Source organism: Daucus carota, chromosome 5 (assembly GCF_001625215.2).
Source record: "Daucus carota subsp. sativus chromosome 5, DH1 v3.0, whole genome shotgun sequence".
Taxonomy (NCBI): domain Eukaryota; kingdom Viridiplantae; phylum Streptophyta; class Magnoliopsida; order Apiales; family Apiaceae; genus Daucus; species Daucus carota.
The window spans coordinates 45645560-45660795 of NC_030385.2; the positions used below are offsets into that span (position 1 = coordinate 45645560).

General features: G+C 36.5%; 2 protein-coding genes across 3 annotated transcripts; one reads left to right on the plus strand and one right to left on the minus strand.

Moving 5' to 3' along the window:
• The first annotated feature begins 2436 nt into the window (after positions 1-2436).
• LOC108223940 (protein SEEDLING PLASTID DEVELOPMENT 1) lies at positions 2437-9467 on the plus strand. Of its 2 annotated transcripts, XR_001807324.2 has the most exons (11): positions 2437-2924; positions 3984-4198; positions 4426-4576; positions 5583-5774; positions 5899-6061; positions 6190-6407; positions 7095-7271; positions 7377-7493; positions 7874-8173; positions 8846-9000; positions 9211-9467. XR_001807324.2 is itself a non-coding variant. In XM_017398417.2 (10 exons), exons 1-9 carry the CDS (start codon positions 2529-2531, stop codon positions 8171-8173), a joined length of 1929 nt encoding a protein of 642 aa, XP_017253906.1. In that variant the 5' UTR covers positions 2437-2528; the 3' UTR covers positions 8846-9164. The 2 variants fall into 2 exon arrangements, 1 of the variants encoding a protein (XP_017253906.1); XM_017398417.2 differs by lacking the exon at positions 9211-9467 and having other exon boundaries at positions 8846-9164.
• Positions 9468-12222: 2755 nt separating this feature from the next.
• On the minus strand, positions 12223-15110 carry LOC108223687 (malate dehydrogenase 1, mitochondrial). Its single transcript, XM_017398063.2, has 7 exons — positions 14702-15110; positions 14110-14283; positions 13848-14016; positions 13692-13753; positions 13465-13586; positions 12899-13016; positions 12223-12617 (listed from the first exon to the last, which is right to left on the minus strand). The coding sequence occupies exons 1-7, from the start codon at positions 14930-14932 to the stop codon at positions 12477-12479; spliced, it is 1017 nt and encodes a 338-aa protein (XP_017253552.1). The 5' UTR covers positions 14933-15110; the 3' UTR covers positions 12223-12476.
• Between the last annotated feature and the right edge of the window lie 126 nt (positions 15111-15236).

Sequence of the window (15236 nt, forward strand, 5' to 3'; positions counted from 1 at the left end):
CAAATGATTTCTGGCAGCACAATATTTGAAATGAATAATAAGATCAATATTGATGATATGTTAAATCAAAATGTTACAATTGATAATACTAATATCTGTATAAAATAATGGGAAATTCTCTATGGTTCACTCATAGATTTGGCTTTTCCCGTTGGTACACCTACTATTTTGACTTCTACGAGAAATACCCTCATGGTAATAAATGTCGTAGTATTGCACTCTCCCGTTAGTCGAAACGTTACTGAAACGTTAGTAGGGACGGTTTTTCAAAAAAATCATAATAAAATAAAGATTTTAAGTTTTAAAGAAAGAAAAAAGCGAGTACACGACAACAGATGTCACACGGAGATAGTGGACACTTCATCACTTCAACAAGGGCGACTTAGGGTTTAAGCGAGCGACCGAGGGTTTTGCCAGCAAGAAGGAGAATCTCTTCATCACTGAAGCTCAAGCTCGAGTACGAATCTCTTCGTTTTTTCAGGTATGTACTCTGTCTTTAGAGCCCTTTTCGAACTCGCCTTTTCTTCATTTATATTCGTTTGTATTCGTTTTGTAGCCACAATCTGTTTGTGTTTGTGATTTTATAGTGTGATGATAGCAATATAATGTTCTGCGTATGTGATATGCATGTTTGATTTCGTTTCTTAGGGTTTTGATTTGTTGAAAATGGGTGATGAGTTTAAGACTTTGAGGTTTAATTGGAGGGGTAAAATTGTTGATATTAGAGTGGAGTTAGATAAGTGCACTTTGTTAGATGTAGTGATGGATTATGAAGCTAAAGGGAAGGAGGAAGGGGTTAAGCTTGATTATCATTTCCCAACATTCTATTATTGGTACAAGGATGATCAATTTCAGTTAGTAGTTGACAAAGATATGATGACTATGTTTAAAAGATGTGCTGAGAAAGAGTTGATTCCAATTGCTGTTGGAACAACCATAAAACCAAGCCCCCTGTATAAGTTGGTTCTTAACTTGAGGAGGAGTAATGAAGCAAAGATCCCCCCTGCAGCTGCAACAGAGAATGTAGCTGAAAATGTCCAAGAAAATGATGTGGGACTTGAAGATTTGGAAGATACATCAGTTGCCACTGTTAGGCAAGAACCAAAACAGAAACAAAAGGCAAAGAAAAAAGCACTGCCAAAACAGAAAGGGAAGGCAAAAATAAGAGGTCAATGTAGTGTGACTCTACCACCAGACCCCATATCACCTAAATCTGCATTTCAGTCATTGCCAGTTAGGAGGAGCCCTAGATTCTCCCCTACCCTGATGGTCCCAACAACAAAAACCTCATCATTTTCAGATCAGGGCACCTTTAAGAAGAAAGTTCCAAGGACTACTGCAGTGAGGAAAGACATGCTGTCAGAGCTATGTTACATGCCAAGATAGATCCACATAAGATGGTTAGCTCTTGGTACTCAATCAGTACCTACAAGCAAACCTACAGTCATACAATAAATCCTGTACCTGATAAGGAGAACTGGCCAGCATATGAGGGTCTCCCACTGATTATGCCACCAACAATGAAAAGGGGTGTGGGTAGGCCAAGCAGAAATAGAAAAAGGGAAGAAGGTGAAGACCAAAAAGGGAAGAGAAGTAAAACTGTGATGTGCAAAAATTGTGGTCATTTTGGCCACAATGCCAGAACATGTAAAGGAGGACCAACTGGGAAGGAGCTCAAAGCTGCTGAGCGATTGTTAGTGAGGAATCCTAGGGTGAGGGATCAGACCAACAAAGGAAAGGCAGCTGCTAAAGAAAGATCCAAAGCTGCCAAAGAAGCTGCTAAGGCATCTCAACCGTCTACTGTTACTACTCAATCCCAACAGGAGGATTGAAATGTTTAAAAACTGACTACTGCTATCATGTTTTTTGTCACTGAAACTTCATGTCTTTTTTGGCCACTGTCTGAGCTTTTTGCTCTGTTTTTGTGTGTTTACTTGGGTTTCCAGATTTGTTGGTGGTTCTGTAAACTATTTTAAACTTGGTTTAAGCTATGTCGAATATTATCTGAACAGTTATTTGGTTTGCACTTGTTTTTGAAGGAAATTGTGTTGTACAGTTAATATTGCAGGAAAGGGCGCCAAATTTAAGTTGGTGTGCTTTACAGGTGGCCACTAACAGATTGGCTAACGTTCTGACTAACAGAAGTGCATTGCTGGGAAAGTTTTATTACCATGAGGGTATTTCTCGTAGAAGTCAAAATAGTAGGTGTACCAACGGGAAAAGCCAAATCTATGAGTGTACCATAGAGAATTTCCCTAAAATAATTTATTATGTCTAATTGAATACAATCAATTTAATAACTATAAATATAATTTATGAGAATTATTATAAGATTTAAATTATATTTTCTATTAAATTTTAATAAAATATGAAAAAATAATTATCGATACAAATGCCAGGTCCCAGACGCCGTTAATTTTAATCGAAAGTTTCGATTCCAGAAAAACGAATATCCCATATCCAACGTTAAGAAAAACACAAATGTTGCGAGGTCCCAGACGCCGTTGATTTTGCCGCGAAAACACGCCATGCTGGCGTCATCATCTCTCCTCTCTCCACTCTCTCCCAAATCTCTCCAGCCCCACCTCCACTTGAAACCCACCACCATCCTCCCAACCCCCCCAAGACTCAAACCCCCAAAACTCCTCAACTCACTACGCACTCTTTGTTCAAACTCACCTCCCCCGGAGGCCTTGTCAGCGGCTCCTGATTTTTCGCAAGATTTCGATGTCGAATTGGGCCGCTTGCTGTCGCTACTGCCTGAGGAGATGCGGTGTAAGATAAGCCAGCACGTGGAGTATCAGCACTTGATTGAGGTTGTTATGGATTTGGGGAGGAAGCCTTTGGCGAGATTTCCGTCCGGGGATTTCGTGTTGTCGGAATATCCTGTTGCGATTCAGGATATTCGGCACGCTACTTCGTTGGTAAATGATTTGGTTTTGAGTTTATGTTGATTGCTTTCGTAATCTAATTTGGTTTTAAGTTTATGTTGATTGCTTTTGTAATCTAATTTGGTTTTGAGTTTATGTTGATTGCTTTTGTTTATTATATTTAGGAGTAGTTGTGGATTTTTGGTTATAGAGGGTGTGCTTGGCCCTTAATTGTCCGTGTTTATGAGAATTAAGGGTAGTGGTGATTGTTGATTGTTTTGAGTTTATATGTTGATTGCTTTGTTTATTATATTTTAGGAGTAGTGTGGATTTTAGGTTATAGAGGGGGTGCTCGCCCTTTAATTTTTAATTGTTTGTGTTTATGAGAATTGAGGGTAGTGGTGATTGTTGGTGATTATAGTTTATAGAGCAGTTATTCGTCGTTTATGCTTTTCAAATTTGTGTGTTTGTGTTTGAGTTCTGTTAATGTGGTGTCTTTTTAATGAATTTTAGGAATGGGACCAGAAACTGAACATGGTATCAAAGCTAAGTTTGTGAGAGGTCTCGGGTTCGAGGACCTCCCCCCTAATATTCTCCTTAATTGAAATATTGATCGAATTTCGAGTGTTGGGGATGTGAAATATAATAGTATGATCCAATAATGCCTTTTCCCTAGCACTATAATGTTTAGGAGATTGGTAACTTAGACAACTATATTAACTAATCAATGATCATTACTATATTGATTTATGTTTATCATAATCGCACAGGTGTTATATCAACTAATCAATGATCATCACTATATTGATTTATGTTTATCATAATTGTACAGGTTTTGTCCTTTTAATCATACCGGTTGCTAACATTATTTTTTCTAATACGCTTAGGTAGCATGATGATTTATTGGTTGCTATATAGTATGAAGCATTTATTAGTTTGCCAGTAGTTATTTACTGCTATAGTTCTATTATTTGCATCTGGTATCTGAGTTCAAATTCATTATAGGAGTGGTACAATCAGAGTGATTCGATCAATTGTCTACGGTATTGGAGTGACCTTTTCTCACTTTTTTTAATTATTTGAAACATTTAACAATAAAATTCTTGTTTACAGGTTGGTGACTTTGCCATCGATAATCGAGCAGGAATTAGCAGAACTTTACACCGTATTAGTGCCATTAGAAATCGGAAGGGTGAAATAATAGGTTTGACTTGTCGTGTTGGTCGAGCAATATCTGGAAGTGCCAATCGGTTGACGGATTTGGTTAGAGATGGGGCTTCATTATTGCTTATCGGACCTCCTGGAGTAGGAAAAACAACAATTATTAGGTGAATTCTATTTATGTTTTTTACTATTCTTTCACAAAAGGCAATAAAATGTGGATGATCTTTGCTGCAGAAATGTCCTTTTGTATACAAGTTTGTAAAATACCCCCCGATTGGACATTTTGTTTCGCTTAGATTAAGAAGAAATGTCTATTCATGACTGTCAAAAGAGATGTTATATATAAGAAGACAATTATAATTGTATGACACGCTGTCCTCATATTTTACAGGGACATAGCAAGGATGCTTGCAAATGATTATAATAAACGTGTCATGATTGTTGACACTTCAAATGAAATTGGCGGGGATGGTGACATACCTCATGCAGGTATTGGTAATGCTCGTCGAATGCAAGTTCCTAACACCGATGTGCAACATAAGGTATGAGCAGGACCCTTCTCTCCATGACCAATTGATTAAATACAATAATACAACTCCTACTAATTTGGATAGATGCATTGTAACAATTATCTTTGGGGAATGATGGTGAAAATTAACTATTGGGGAAGAAGGTGAAGAATTGAACTCTATATACAAAATAGTAAACTATGCATCAGCTATTGTGGAGATGATCACAACCTATGTCAATGAAAAGTAACAAATGTGTCATCAAGGCCAGACATGTTGCTGAAAACTGCATAATGAGTTATTCTTCAAACAAAGCCTCAAAATACACCATTAATATGCAGCCGCTGCTCCTTAAATCACCTGTTTCTCATGTATGCTTTATATCTTTAGAATCCATAATAACTTCTGATACAGTCATTCTCTTTTCTCGAGAGGGTTGATGTAGCTTTTATCATAACTTTTTAAATCTTTAAGAAGGCTTCGAAAAATTGTGTATGGTTAAGGTTTGAGCTGTAATCACCAAATTACGGCTGCAATCAGTCAATCACTTGCTAACATATACAGTATCTAAGAACCCATATCCATGTGACTGGCATTTTGGATGATGAGAGCTATGATTCCCTTTAAATACACAAAGTCTATACGTAAAATTCCTGACGCCAAAATAATCAGCACATCCTCAAATCTTGTATTCAGTCTATCGTCCATGAATGATTGCTACGAATTTTCATTCTCAAAATTGCTGCATCAAACCTGCAAAAGCCCCTTGCCACAAAGCTGGAAGTGACTCAGCCTTTTACTTAGGAGATATGAACTTAACTATTACAGCACCTAATTATGTTGTGCTATAGTTGCAACTTTACATTTGACAATCTTATACTGAGTTAAGGTGAGAGAAAATATTATGACTTAAAAGAATATACGACTCTGTTCATTTCTTCTTTTTTAAAAATTATGCTATACATTTGTCTATCTTAGATAATTGTCTCTCTGGCAGGAAATGAGTAGTTTTTTTTTATGTAATCTCTGTATGATCTAGGTCTTGATAGAAGCAGTGGAAAATCATATGCCCCAAGTGATCGTAATTGATGAAATTGGCACAAAACTTGAAGCAGCGGCAGCAAGCACAATTGCACAACGAGGGATCCAGTTAGTTGCAACTGCCCATGGAGTAACCATAGAGAACTTAGTGATGAATCCTTCATTGGAGATGCTTGTTGGAGGAATACATGTGAGTCATATTATGGTGATGCATTTTGTGATACTGCTTGAGAGAGAAAAAAATGGTCTTGCAACTCACTTCCACTTGATTTGACCCATGCAACATTAAGATATGGTGATTTTATACCTTACAGAGCGTGACACTAGGTGATGAGGAGGCAAGCAGGAGGGGTGTTCAGAAGACGGTGCAGGAGAGGAAGGGACCATCAACATTCACATGTGGTGTGGAGCTAATTTCAAAGGGCGAGTTACGAGTTCATCGCAGTCTAGAAGAAACAGTAGATGCCATTCTTTCTGGTTCGTTCTTTTTGTCTTGAAGAGGATTTTTCCACTTACATCAACAACAAAAAAGAAAGCTTTATTTTTCTTAAGTTGCTCGTAGTGGTGTTTTTGTATCTAAATGTCGTTTTATTTTGTTGAGGTAGGGCGTTTCCCAAAATATGAGGTTCGCACTATAAATCAGGCAATGAGTAACGAGATATCGCTAGGACCATTGCATCATGATTTTGTAGACACAAAAGCTGGACTTGTTTCTGAAGATAATCTACAGAGTGGAGAAGAAATTCTAACCTACAATCAGTATAATGGCATAGAAGAAAATTCTCTTGAAGATGGGCCAACAGTTCACTTGTTTCTTTATGGGGTAAGTATCTTTATGCCATGTCCTAGCAACATGTTTTCCTGCAAGTGATAAATCAACAAGAACTGTCTATATTTCACCTTTTCGTTCTTTTAGTTCTGCATTTGTTGGGGGAACCTATCACCGTAATTATGCATATCCTATATGATAATAATTATTCAAGTCACACCTGATTCTTCTTAGAAGATTTGGTGGTTTGGGTTTTGAATGCATAAGAATAAGTGAATGCATTTATTGGGATACATGTTGCAAGATTGCTGATTTTTCCTTGGCTTTTTTCCTAGAATTTCGAGGACATGCTTCCCTTATACGGTTATACCCACGAGTCCAAGTCTTTTGTGATTCTTTTAACAATCTGGTCAATTCATCTCACTGTTTGTCGGGCTAGGTAGGTAGTCAGTTCTCCCCTAACTTATGTAGTACATTCTGTTTCTCCTTGAAAAGTATGATTATATCTCAATAAGTTGGCTAACAGTACTGATTCAGCACAGCAATTAGCATGCAACTTTTAACTTATTGAAAGGCAGTCAGAAAACAGTAAAGCATATTAGAGTATAACATTTCATCAAAATATAATGATTTGATAAGAGTGATGATGACTGATGAGTGATTTCATTGCAATAAGTTGGAAGTACTGCATAGTATATATGTGTGTAGCACAGATAACTTATTCGGTGACAGGTATTATAGATTGCGGAGGCTAGTGTGATACAAGCATTCAAACAGCTTAGGATACAGCATACAGTTAAATTTACGGACAATATAAGCGAAGCAGATGCACTACTTGCCCTGCAGGCCAAACTAAAAAAGAATGCACGCCTTCAAGCAGCTGCAAAATCTTGCGCTACGCCTATTTATGTTGCAAAGGTTATTTGACTCATTGTATTGTCGATTATTTCGTTATGTGCTGAGAACATACAGGAAAGATTATATAAGAATTCTCATTGGTGATTCTTTTACTAACATACACAGGCAAGCTCAATGACACAGTTAACAAAGGCCATACTGGCACTAATGACTGATTATGAAGATGGTTTTGAGAATTTCGCACCTGAAGTTAATGTGTTGGAGAAAATGGATGCATTAGAGGTGAAACGGAAATACCTTATTTCTATATTTATTCCTTGTATTACACATGTTTTTAGTCTTTGCAGCCTTTGAAGTTTGAAACCTCTATCTTAATAATTTAATATATATATATAAAAGATAAAATCGCTTCAGGACATGGTATGGCTAGTGAAATAGTTGCAACAAGCAAACTGCGTCAATAAATTTGTATATGGTGTGGTCTACCAGAGCTTCCATTTCCCAAACTTTATTGAAGACATTAATTAAAAAGATCAAGTATTTGACACTCGATCTGCAGTTCTGTTAACTTCTTTTCCATCCTCGCGTTCTCAACTCACATTATCTGTCATAAACTAGTTTATTGTTTCAAGCCTGTTAAAGAAAAAATCATTTCCTTGCAGGAGGCAAGGATGGCAATTGAGCAACATGTAATTCCAAAAGGGGAGCCAGTGGAGCTACTTCCTAGGCCGTCCAACATCATGTTGCTACAAAAGGATCTCATTCGTAAATACAAGCTACAGTCTGAGAGAGTTGGTGTGGATCCAGATGTAAGACTCCGTATCCTTCCATTTCAGGATGGAGATACGGATAGTAGTGGGAGAGAAGAGTCAGATGATGAGGCTGATGAGATATTCAGTCTCAATGGCGAATCAAATGGCTCACCTTATTCCATAGATAGACTGCCGCTCCTGCCTGATTAGGTACATTAATTGTACAGTTGTAGCATTTGTTGTATATCGTAATTTATCATGTTAAGTGCTATTGTTACTTTGTAGACAATATTGCTCTAGTTATTAATATAATTATACCGAAACAGAGGCAATTTTGGAGCTTCTTTAGCTTATCTGCTGCTCAAACAACATCGGTCAGAATATTATATCTTTTTCCTTTTACATGATAGCCTTTACTGGAGTTGTGGAGTGATTGATAATCAAGGTCGGTTTGTTGATAATATGAACTGTTTTGTCAACAACCCACTTAATCCGGCCTGAAAAGAAGATACACACACATCGGTGGTGGAGTTTTTGTCTAGTGCTACTTCATTAATTATCTGATTTTGAGATTCAAGTGCATCTTAAAGATTTCTTATTATCCACTAACCTGAGAAAGTCAATCTCCTTTCAATGGTTATTCAGTCAACTAAGATGGTGGAGGCAACATGGTATTGATAAAAGCGAGATCGTTTCAATCTTATATGTTATGGGTTATAAACTTTGCATTTGTTGGTGGACATGTGTATATTATATTTGCAGTAACATCTTGCAGTGCTTATCTCTTAGTAGCACTAGCTGACCTTCGACTAATCTAATACTAAAGCTACTCATCTTTTTGCTAAATTAAGATTAGATTTTGACTTGTTTCGTTCTTTGCAGTTACTGTAGTTGCTGAACAGGGCTTGACATTTGCCTCTACATTGTCATGGAAGTTCAGAAGTTGAAAGACCAGTTGTTTCGTCGCTGAAGTAGAATATGGTGTTTGTGGCCCTTCAGCGACTCGAACTTATAGAAATATTCTAAATGCTTGACAGGTAAATAAATACATCATCTTCTACTCATTTGGCTTGTGACTAGGAAGGACAATTTTTTATCAAATCCAGATGTGAATCCTATATAGGCATCGTTTTAATGAATTAATGAGGTGTGATTATATCACCACATTTCTGGGAATGCATTGGTGAAAAATCTTTGTTTACTTGTTTTCTTTGTTTGTATTTTGTATGCTGATGAAAACACTATAGAGAAAAGGCGGCCTGGCATCTCAGCAAAGTGAAACATGATCGAAGAATCCAATTTTTCGTAGCGAAACACGATCGAAGAATCCAAATTCCTTGTCACAACTCTAAAGGTGGATGTGATGTAATCTGAGAATACAGAGGAAGGAGTGAGGGTTTTAATTTGAAATCTAATCAGATTAATATTCCTCCATTTTGAAATATAAGCCATTTTATTTTTTTGACACATTTTTAAATTCGTGTTAAAAATATTATTTTTAAAATTTTGTTCCTTTCATTTATAATATTAATCACATATTTTTATTCATAAGAAAAATTCTGAAATAATGATTCTATGTATGCTATCAAATGATTTAAAAGTGAGTGTCAAAAAGTCAAACAACTTATATTTCAAAATAGAAGAATTATCAATTTATTTTTTGACAAAAAAAGTGAAATATTTTGTATATTATTACATCTTCTCACAATCTTAAATCGCCGCTACGAAATTTAATCTGGTTAACATAAGATTATCATTAGATTAAAAAGGTGAAATCTGTGAAATCTTGGTGTGTTGTCAACTAAATGATAAATAAGTTGAATTTTGTTTATGTGAGACTTCTTTTTGTGCACTTTACACTAAAATATGAGGAGAACACTTATCCAAATCAAATTTTATAAAAAAAAACATGATGAAAAATCAGAGGAAGGCCTATATAAACCCCAACCATCCTACCTCAACACTCCCCCCTACATTACCATTCCATAAACTCATATCCAAGAACACAAGCTTCAGCTCATATCAAAATGGCTGGCCTCAGATTCTGGTTCTGCATAATATTAGTCTTGGTTTCATTAACATGCCACGAAGCTCGTGCCCTCGATTCGTTTCAGAGTAAGAGGACACAGGCATTTGCTGAGACTGCTAGAGAGATCATAAGAGTGAGTATGCGAAAACAAGAAATTAATGGAGGGTTTTACAGGACTCATCGGCTGAGCCCGGGAGGTCCGGACCCCAAGCACCATTAGCTGCTGTTATTGAGGAGATGCAGGCAGGGCTGGTGTTGATAATTTTTCATTAAAAGGGGATGAATAGATTTTTTATATGACTTTTTCTTGTTTGTTTTCATCAAGAATTCCTTGATGTATGAATTAATAGCGATCGAGATGCAAGATATTGCTCGATGATGATAGAAATAAAATGAATAGTTATGAGTTACGACCAGCTGCAGCTCAGCAAGAAGCTATAGGACATGCAGGTTTTGTTTTATTTGAAGTTACTTATCTCGTATTTTTCAAACACGCTCTTAATTTTAAATTTTTTTTTTTTTTGATAAATGAGTTAATTCAATAATAAAAAGCCATACAGCATCTACATAAACAGTCGCGTCGAACAAACAAAATACAGAAACAATCACTGATTAATCCATTCATTTTGGAGATAAAATCACGTGATTTGTTGAAGATGATATCTACACAAACTTCGCCACTTTCGCTTCCGTCACAAACAGTTTGAGCTATCGACTGAGAATGCAATCCCTTGACAATTTCTATTACTAAATCAAACATCATACTCACACAAACGGTGAGAAAATAACAAAACTCACACAAACGGTGAGACAACAAAAAACCAAACCAAACGTGATAACCTAACAACCAAATGCGTAAATGAAATATTGGCTAAACCAAGTCAATCTTAGATCTGGGGAACAAAACTCACAGAAACACGATAACTCGGGCCACTTTCAAGGATAAAAGCACCGGGAAGAACGAGAAATCCGTAGTTCCGTGGAATTGAGATCTAAGAAAAGAAGGCCAAATCGGAAAAGGTTTTGAATCCTTAGATCCGGAAAAACAAATGCCAAAAAAGTTTTATTGGAAGAAAAAAGCAAACACAAAAGAAGAGAAATAAATATGATAATGTTTAATGGCTTTTTACAATTTAATTAAACTTCTCTCTTTTTTAAAAGAGTATCTAGGTATGTTAACTTCTTATTGTTGAATATAATATCCTCTTTTCTCCGATTCTATTCAATCTTTTTTTAAATAATAAAATTTAAATACTCAGCAAGTATAAAATGTAGAATTGGAGATCGGAGTTGTCACGGCATCAATGTAGTTTGAGAGCCATATATTATATTATTATTTAACTCTGAGATCTCAAATTGCAAACATCAATTCTATATTCTGGTTGTTACCTTCTAGCAAACTTTGCATGAAAATGCCGATTCGACGGCAAACGAGACGACTCAATTTTTATTTTTTATTTTTTTGACAGAAGACGACTCAATTTTTGAATACTCTAAAAGCAAACTTTGCACGAAAATGCCGATTCGACAGCAAATCAGAAAACTCAAGTACACTCTAGAAATAAGGAGGCTGGGATGAAGCAAGAGTTGAGTGGGAGTACATATACTCAAATAGGGTGCTTCTGTGAAAATATTATCCATCTTGACATGCAATTTCTTTGTTTGAGGTAACTAAAAAAGCAACTTATACAAGTTCAAACAAATCACCAGTCCATTGTTTATAAAGCATAATAGCCCTAGCTGATCATCTGATATAAGTAGTAATTATGCGTCTTAATTCTTATGAAAAAAATCCAAACTCCCATAGACCCTTGCAAATTGCAATCATCAAAACACCTGCACCATAACTCAACACAACTAATTTTTGAAAAGATCATACCCTTGTAACATGATAAACGCTGGTCATTCAAATGACAAGAACCATTCTTCCAACGAGAGCTGCTTGTTTCAATAACTAGAATAGTTCCCGCTCTCAATCATCTAAACCTCAGAGATGACAATAAGCTAGCTAGAAATAATCACTTCCACAAACATAATATTTACTGTCTATAACATACATCGCCATCAGATTTGCATAGCACATAGTCAAATAATATAAGTCACTCATATCCCTGGTTTTTATTCCAACAATAGCAGCATTTGCTCAAAATCGGAAATGCCATTCTCATTGTTACTATGAGATCTGCATGTTTAAGACTACATATAGATAGCAATAAGAACAATGTATCAATAAATATAGAACACTCATAGCAAAGTCAATTTTATAGGTCTTGGTGAAAATCATGTAGTGTTCCTCGTCATGTCACCATGATTATTGTGTGTTTTCTTTTATCACCTCCATACTAATGTTACTAAAACAGCAAAATCATGTGCCCTCTTGGAGCAACACACTCGCTAACAATTACAATGTTTGTAAAAATTTGCAAAACCAGAGGCACGTAAAATTGTGGTGACAGCACTCACACTCTAAGACCTCAAACTTCTTTAACTCTGATTAGCAAACTTGATACCCTTCTCAATTGAACTTTTCAATTCAGGTAAGAGAGCTTCCAATCCTTGCTTTTCATAGTCTGAAAGTGCACCCAATCCAAGGACTTCCTCCACACCGTTCTTTCCAAGTCTCACCTGCAGAGCAAGAAAAATGACAATAAATAAATAGAGAAACAACTCTCAAGACAAAGGATCTTAAAAGTGAGTAGACTATTAGTCATACTATGCAAGAAAAGTGTGATGCCATTTGGGACTAAAATTGAAATATTCAGTCTATCAGATTAGGCATAAACGGTTCACCATAAATTATTTCCATTTGTTACAGTGACACAGTATGCAATAGTAGTCTAGAGACAATGTTCATTCCATCACAGTTTTACAACATAATATTATGAAATAAAACAAGAGGATGGTACCTTGGATGCGAAAAATGGAAGTTCAGTAATGCTAGACTGTACGAATGAGCATTCAACAACATCTGGAACTCCATTAAGTCCTTTCAAACAAGCATCCGCAAATAAAGCTCCTGCATACCTGTATACAAGTAAACCGATTTCAGAATGCTGGACAATATAGTAATAGAAACCAAAAGAAAAGAAACAAGTAACCCAACTATAACAATATTTTAAATAAATGGAAAATGGCAGAGTAAATAGCTCTGAATTTCACAAGTACTTGCAAAACATACACAGCAACTTATGAACAGCCTAATCACATAAAATTCTTTTATTCATATACCTTGCTTTGCCACCAAACTGCAACACATAATACAAACAAACTTTGAACTGCAACGCATAGCACACAATATAGTATTAAAGGTTACACATGAATTTTTGAAAGTCATGTCACAAACTCCATTGAAAGATCTATTTACACCCTGTGAGGCTGTGGCTAATCTTTAGGCACAAGTCTAAAGTTGCATACTGGTAAAATATATAAAATCATATCTGAAAGAAGCCAAATACTTGTTAACTTTACTTACGCCATGGAGAGTGTAGCTGAACCCTTTCCAGCCTTGGCTTCCACAACTTCCGTCCCACCATCTTGTGTACGCTTTGTAAGAGCTGTGAGTACATCATGAGGCAAGTTTGCTGTTGGTGTAGCCTGTTGGACATAACATATAAACATAATTAATAACAAGGCAACAATTAGACCAGAAGTATAAACACTTAATCCAACAAAAAAATCAAAAGAAGACAAATTTTTTACCTGTGAAAACAATGGGAGAATAGTTATGCCCGCATGACCACCAACAACTGGCACATTTACCTCTGAAACAAAGAAGTGCAAGTAAACAAAATTAACTTTGACAAGAGCAATTAAACAGAAGCTTAGCAATCATCGATTATTTATCAAACTATATACCTGCAACATTAGCATTGGCTTTTCCAGCATAGAAAGTCTTCGCCCTAACTACATCAAGTGTAGTCACTCCGAACAGTCTCTTCTCATCATAAGTCCCTGCTTTCTTGAAAACTTCAGAAGCAATTGGGACAGTAGAATTGACCGGGTTACTGATCATATTGACAAGAGCCTAAAATTCAAAAAGATACAATCAAATTTAACATGATGGCCGCAACACACGAAAAGTGATTCAAACTAAAAGAGGCAGCTTTGAAACACGTACATGGGGACAATACTTAGCGATTGCTGTGCACAAGCCCTTGACAATACCAGCATTGATGTTGAAGAGATCATCACGAGTCATACCAGGCTTTCTTGGAACACCGGCCGGGATGATAACAACATCGCATCCCTCTAGTGCCTTACCTAGCTGGTCCTCACCCACGTATCCAGTAACCTACAGAACACAATTCATAAGCATATAACCAACCTATAGATTTAGAGAATTGAATTACATTATTAACACTAAAATGGAAAGGCAATCCTTCATCTGCATCAAGAGTTCGATTTGACTTTATAAAAAAGAGTGAACTTCTTTCATGATGAATCAAGATTTTAGGGAAATTAAGCTAATTGAATCTAAAGATATCATCAGTATTAATTATAAGAATTAACTGAGTAGCTATTATCACATACAGAATAACTCTTAGCAATTAATTAAATATATATGTAACACAAAAATGCAGGAAAAACCCTAGTTTTTGACGTGTGAGGGAGGGGGAGAGAGAGAGGGAGGGGAGAGATATGGGAGAGGGAGGGAGAGAGGGAGGGGAGGGGGAGAGATATATAGAGAGAGAGAGAGGGGGAGAGAGAACCTCAGATCTAGTGTTGATGTGGCTGACGTCAGCGGCGACACCAGGAGTCCCAGCGATATCATAAAGAGAGAGCTGAGAAACAAGAGGATTGAGTTTCATAAGAAGAGAGAGAGGCTGTCCGATCCCGCCGGCGGCGCCCAAGACGGCGACCTTACGGTGCGGCGCAGATCCCGATGAGAAGCTACGGCCATTCACTCGCCTCAGAGAAGCCTTGATGGTAGATCTCAACATTTTGTATAATCAAGCGAGTGTGTATGTGTAGAGAGAGAGTGAAAATGGGAGAGAGAGAAAGAGAAATGGGGACGGCGGATATTTATACAAGGGAGAGAGACGGAGGACACAGTGAAGAAATAAATTAGGGGTGTTGGGTTGGGTGAGCTTCCCGAGGCGCTCGTTTCCTTGTCAACGTAATTTTGCCCTACTGTACAATTTTTATTTATCTTTTTACTTAGTAGTTAGTACTAACCTTTATGAATTAAATTTATAATAATCGATATTTTTAAAATTCTCTGATTTATTTAAAAGAAATTATTAA

Excerpts from the sequence above, each read along its gene's own strand:
- LOC108223940 (XM_017398417.2), top strand. The coding sequence starts at position 2,529 with ATGCTGGCGTCATCATCTCTCCTCTCTCCACTCTCTCCCAAATCTCTC. Across the intron at positions 2,925-3,983 it reads TTCGGCACGCTACTTCGTTG|GTTGGTGACTTTGCCATCGA; the intron begins GTAAATGATTTG and ends TCTTGTTTACAG. Across the intron at positions 7,494-7,873 it reads AGAAAATGGATGCATTAGAG|GAGGCAAGGATGGCAATTGA; the intron begins GTGAAACGGAAA and ends ATTTCCTTGCAG.
- LOC108223687 (XM_017398063.2), bottom strand. The coding sequence starts at position 14,932 with ATGTTGAGATCTACCATCAAGGCTTCTCTGAGGCGAGTGAATGGCCGT. Across the intron at positions 13,754-13,847 it reads AGCCAATGCTAATGTTGCAG|AGGTAAATGTGCCAGTTGTT; the intron begins GTATATAGTTTG and ends TCTTTGTTTCAG. Across the intron at positions 13,587-13,691 it reads TTCTCCCATTGTTTTCACAG|GCTACACCAACAGCAAACTT; the intron begins GTAAAAAATTTG and ends TATGTCCAACAG.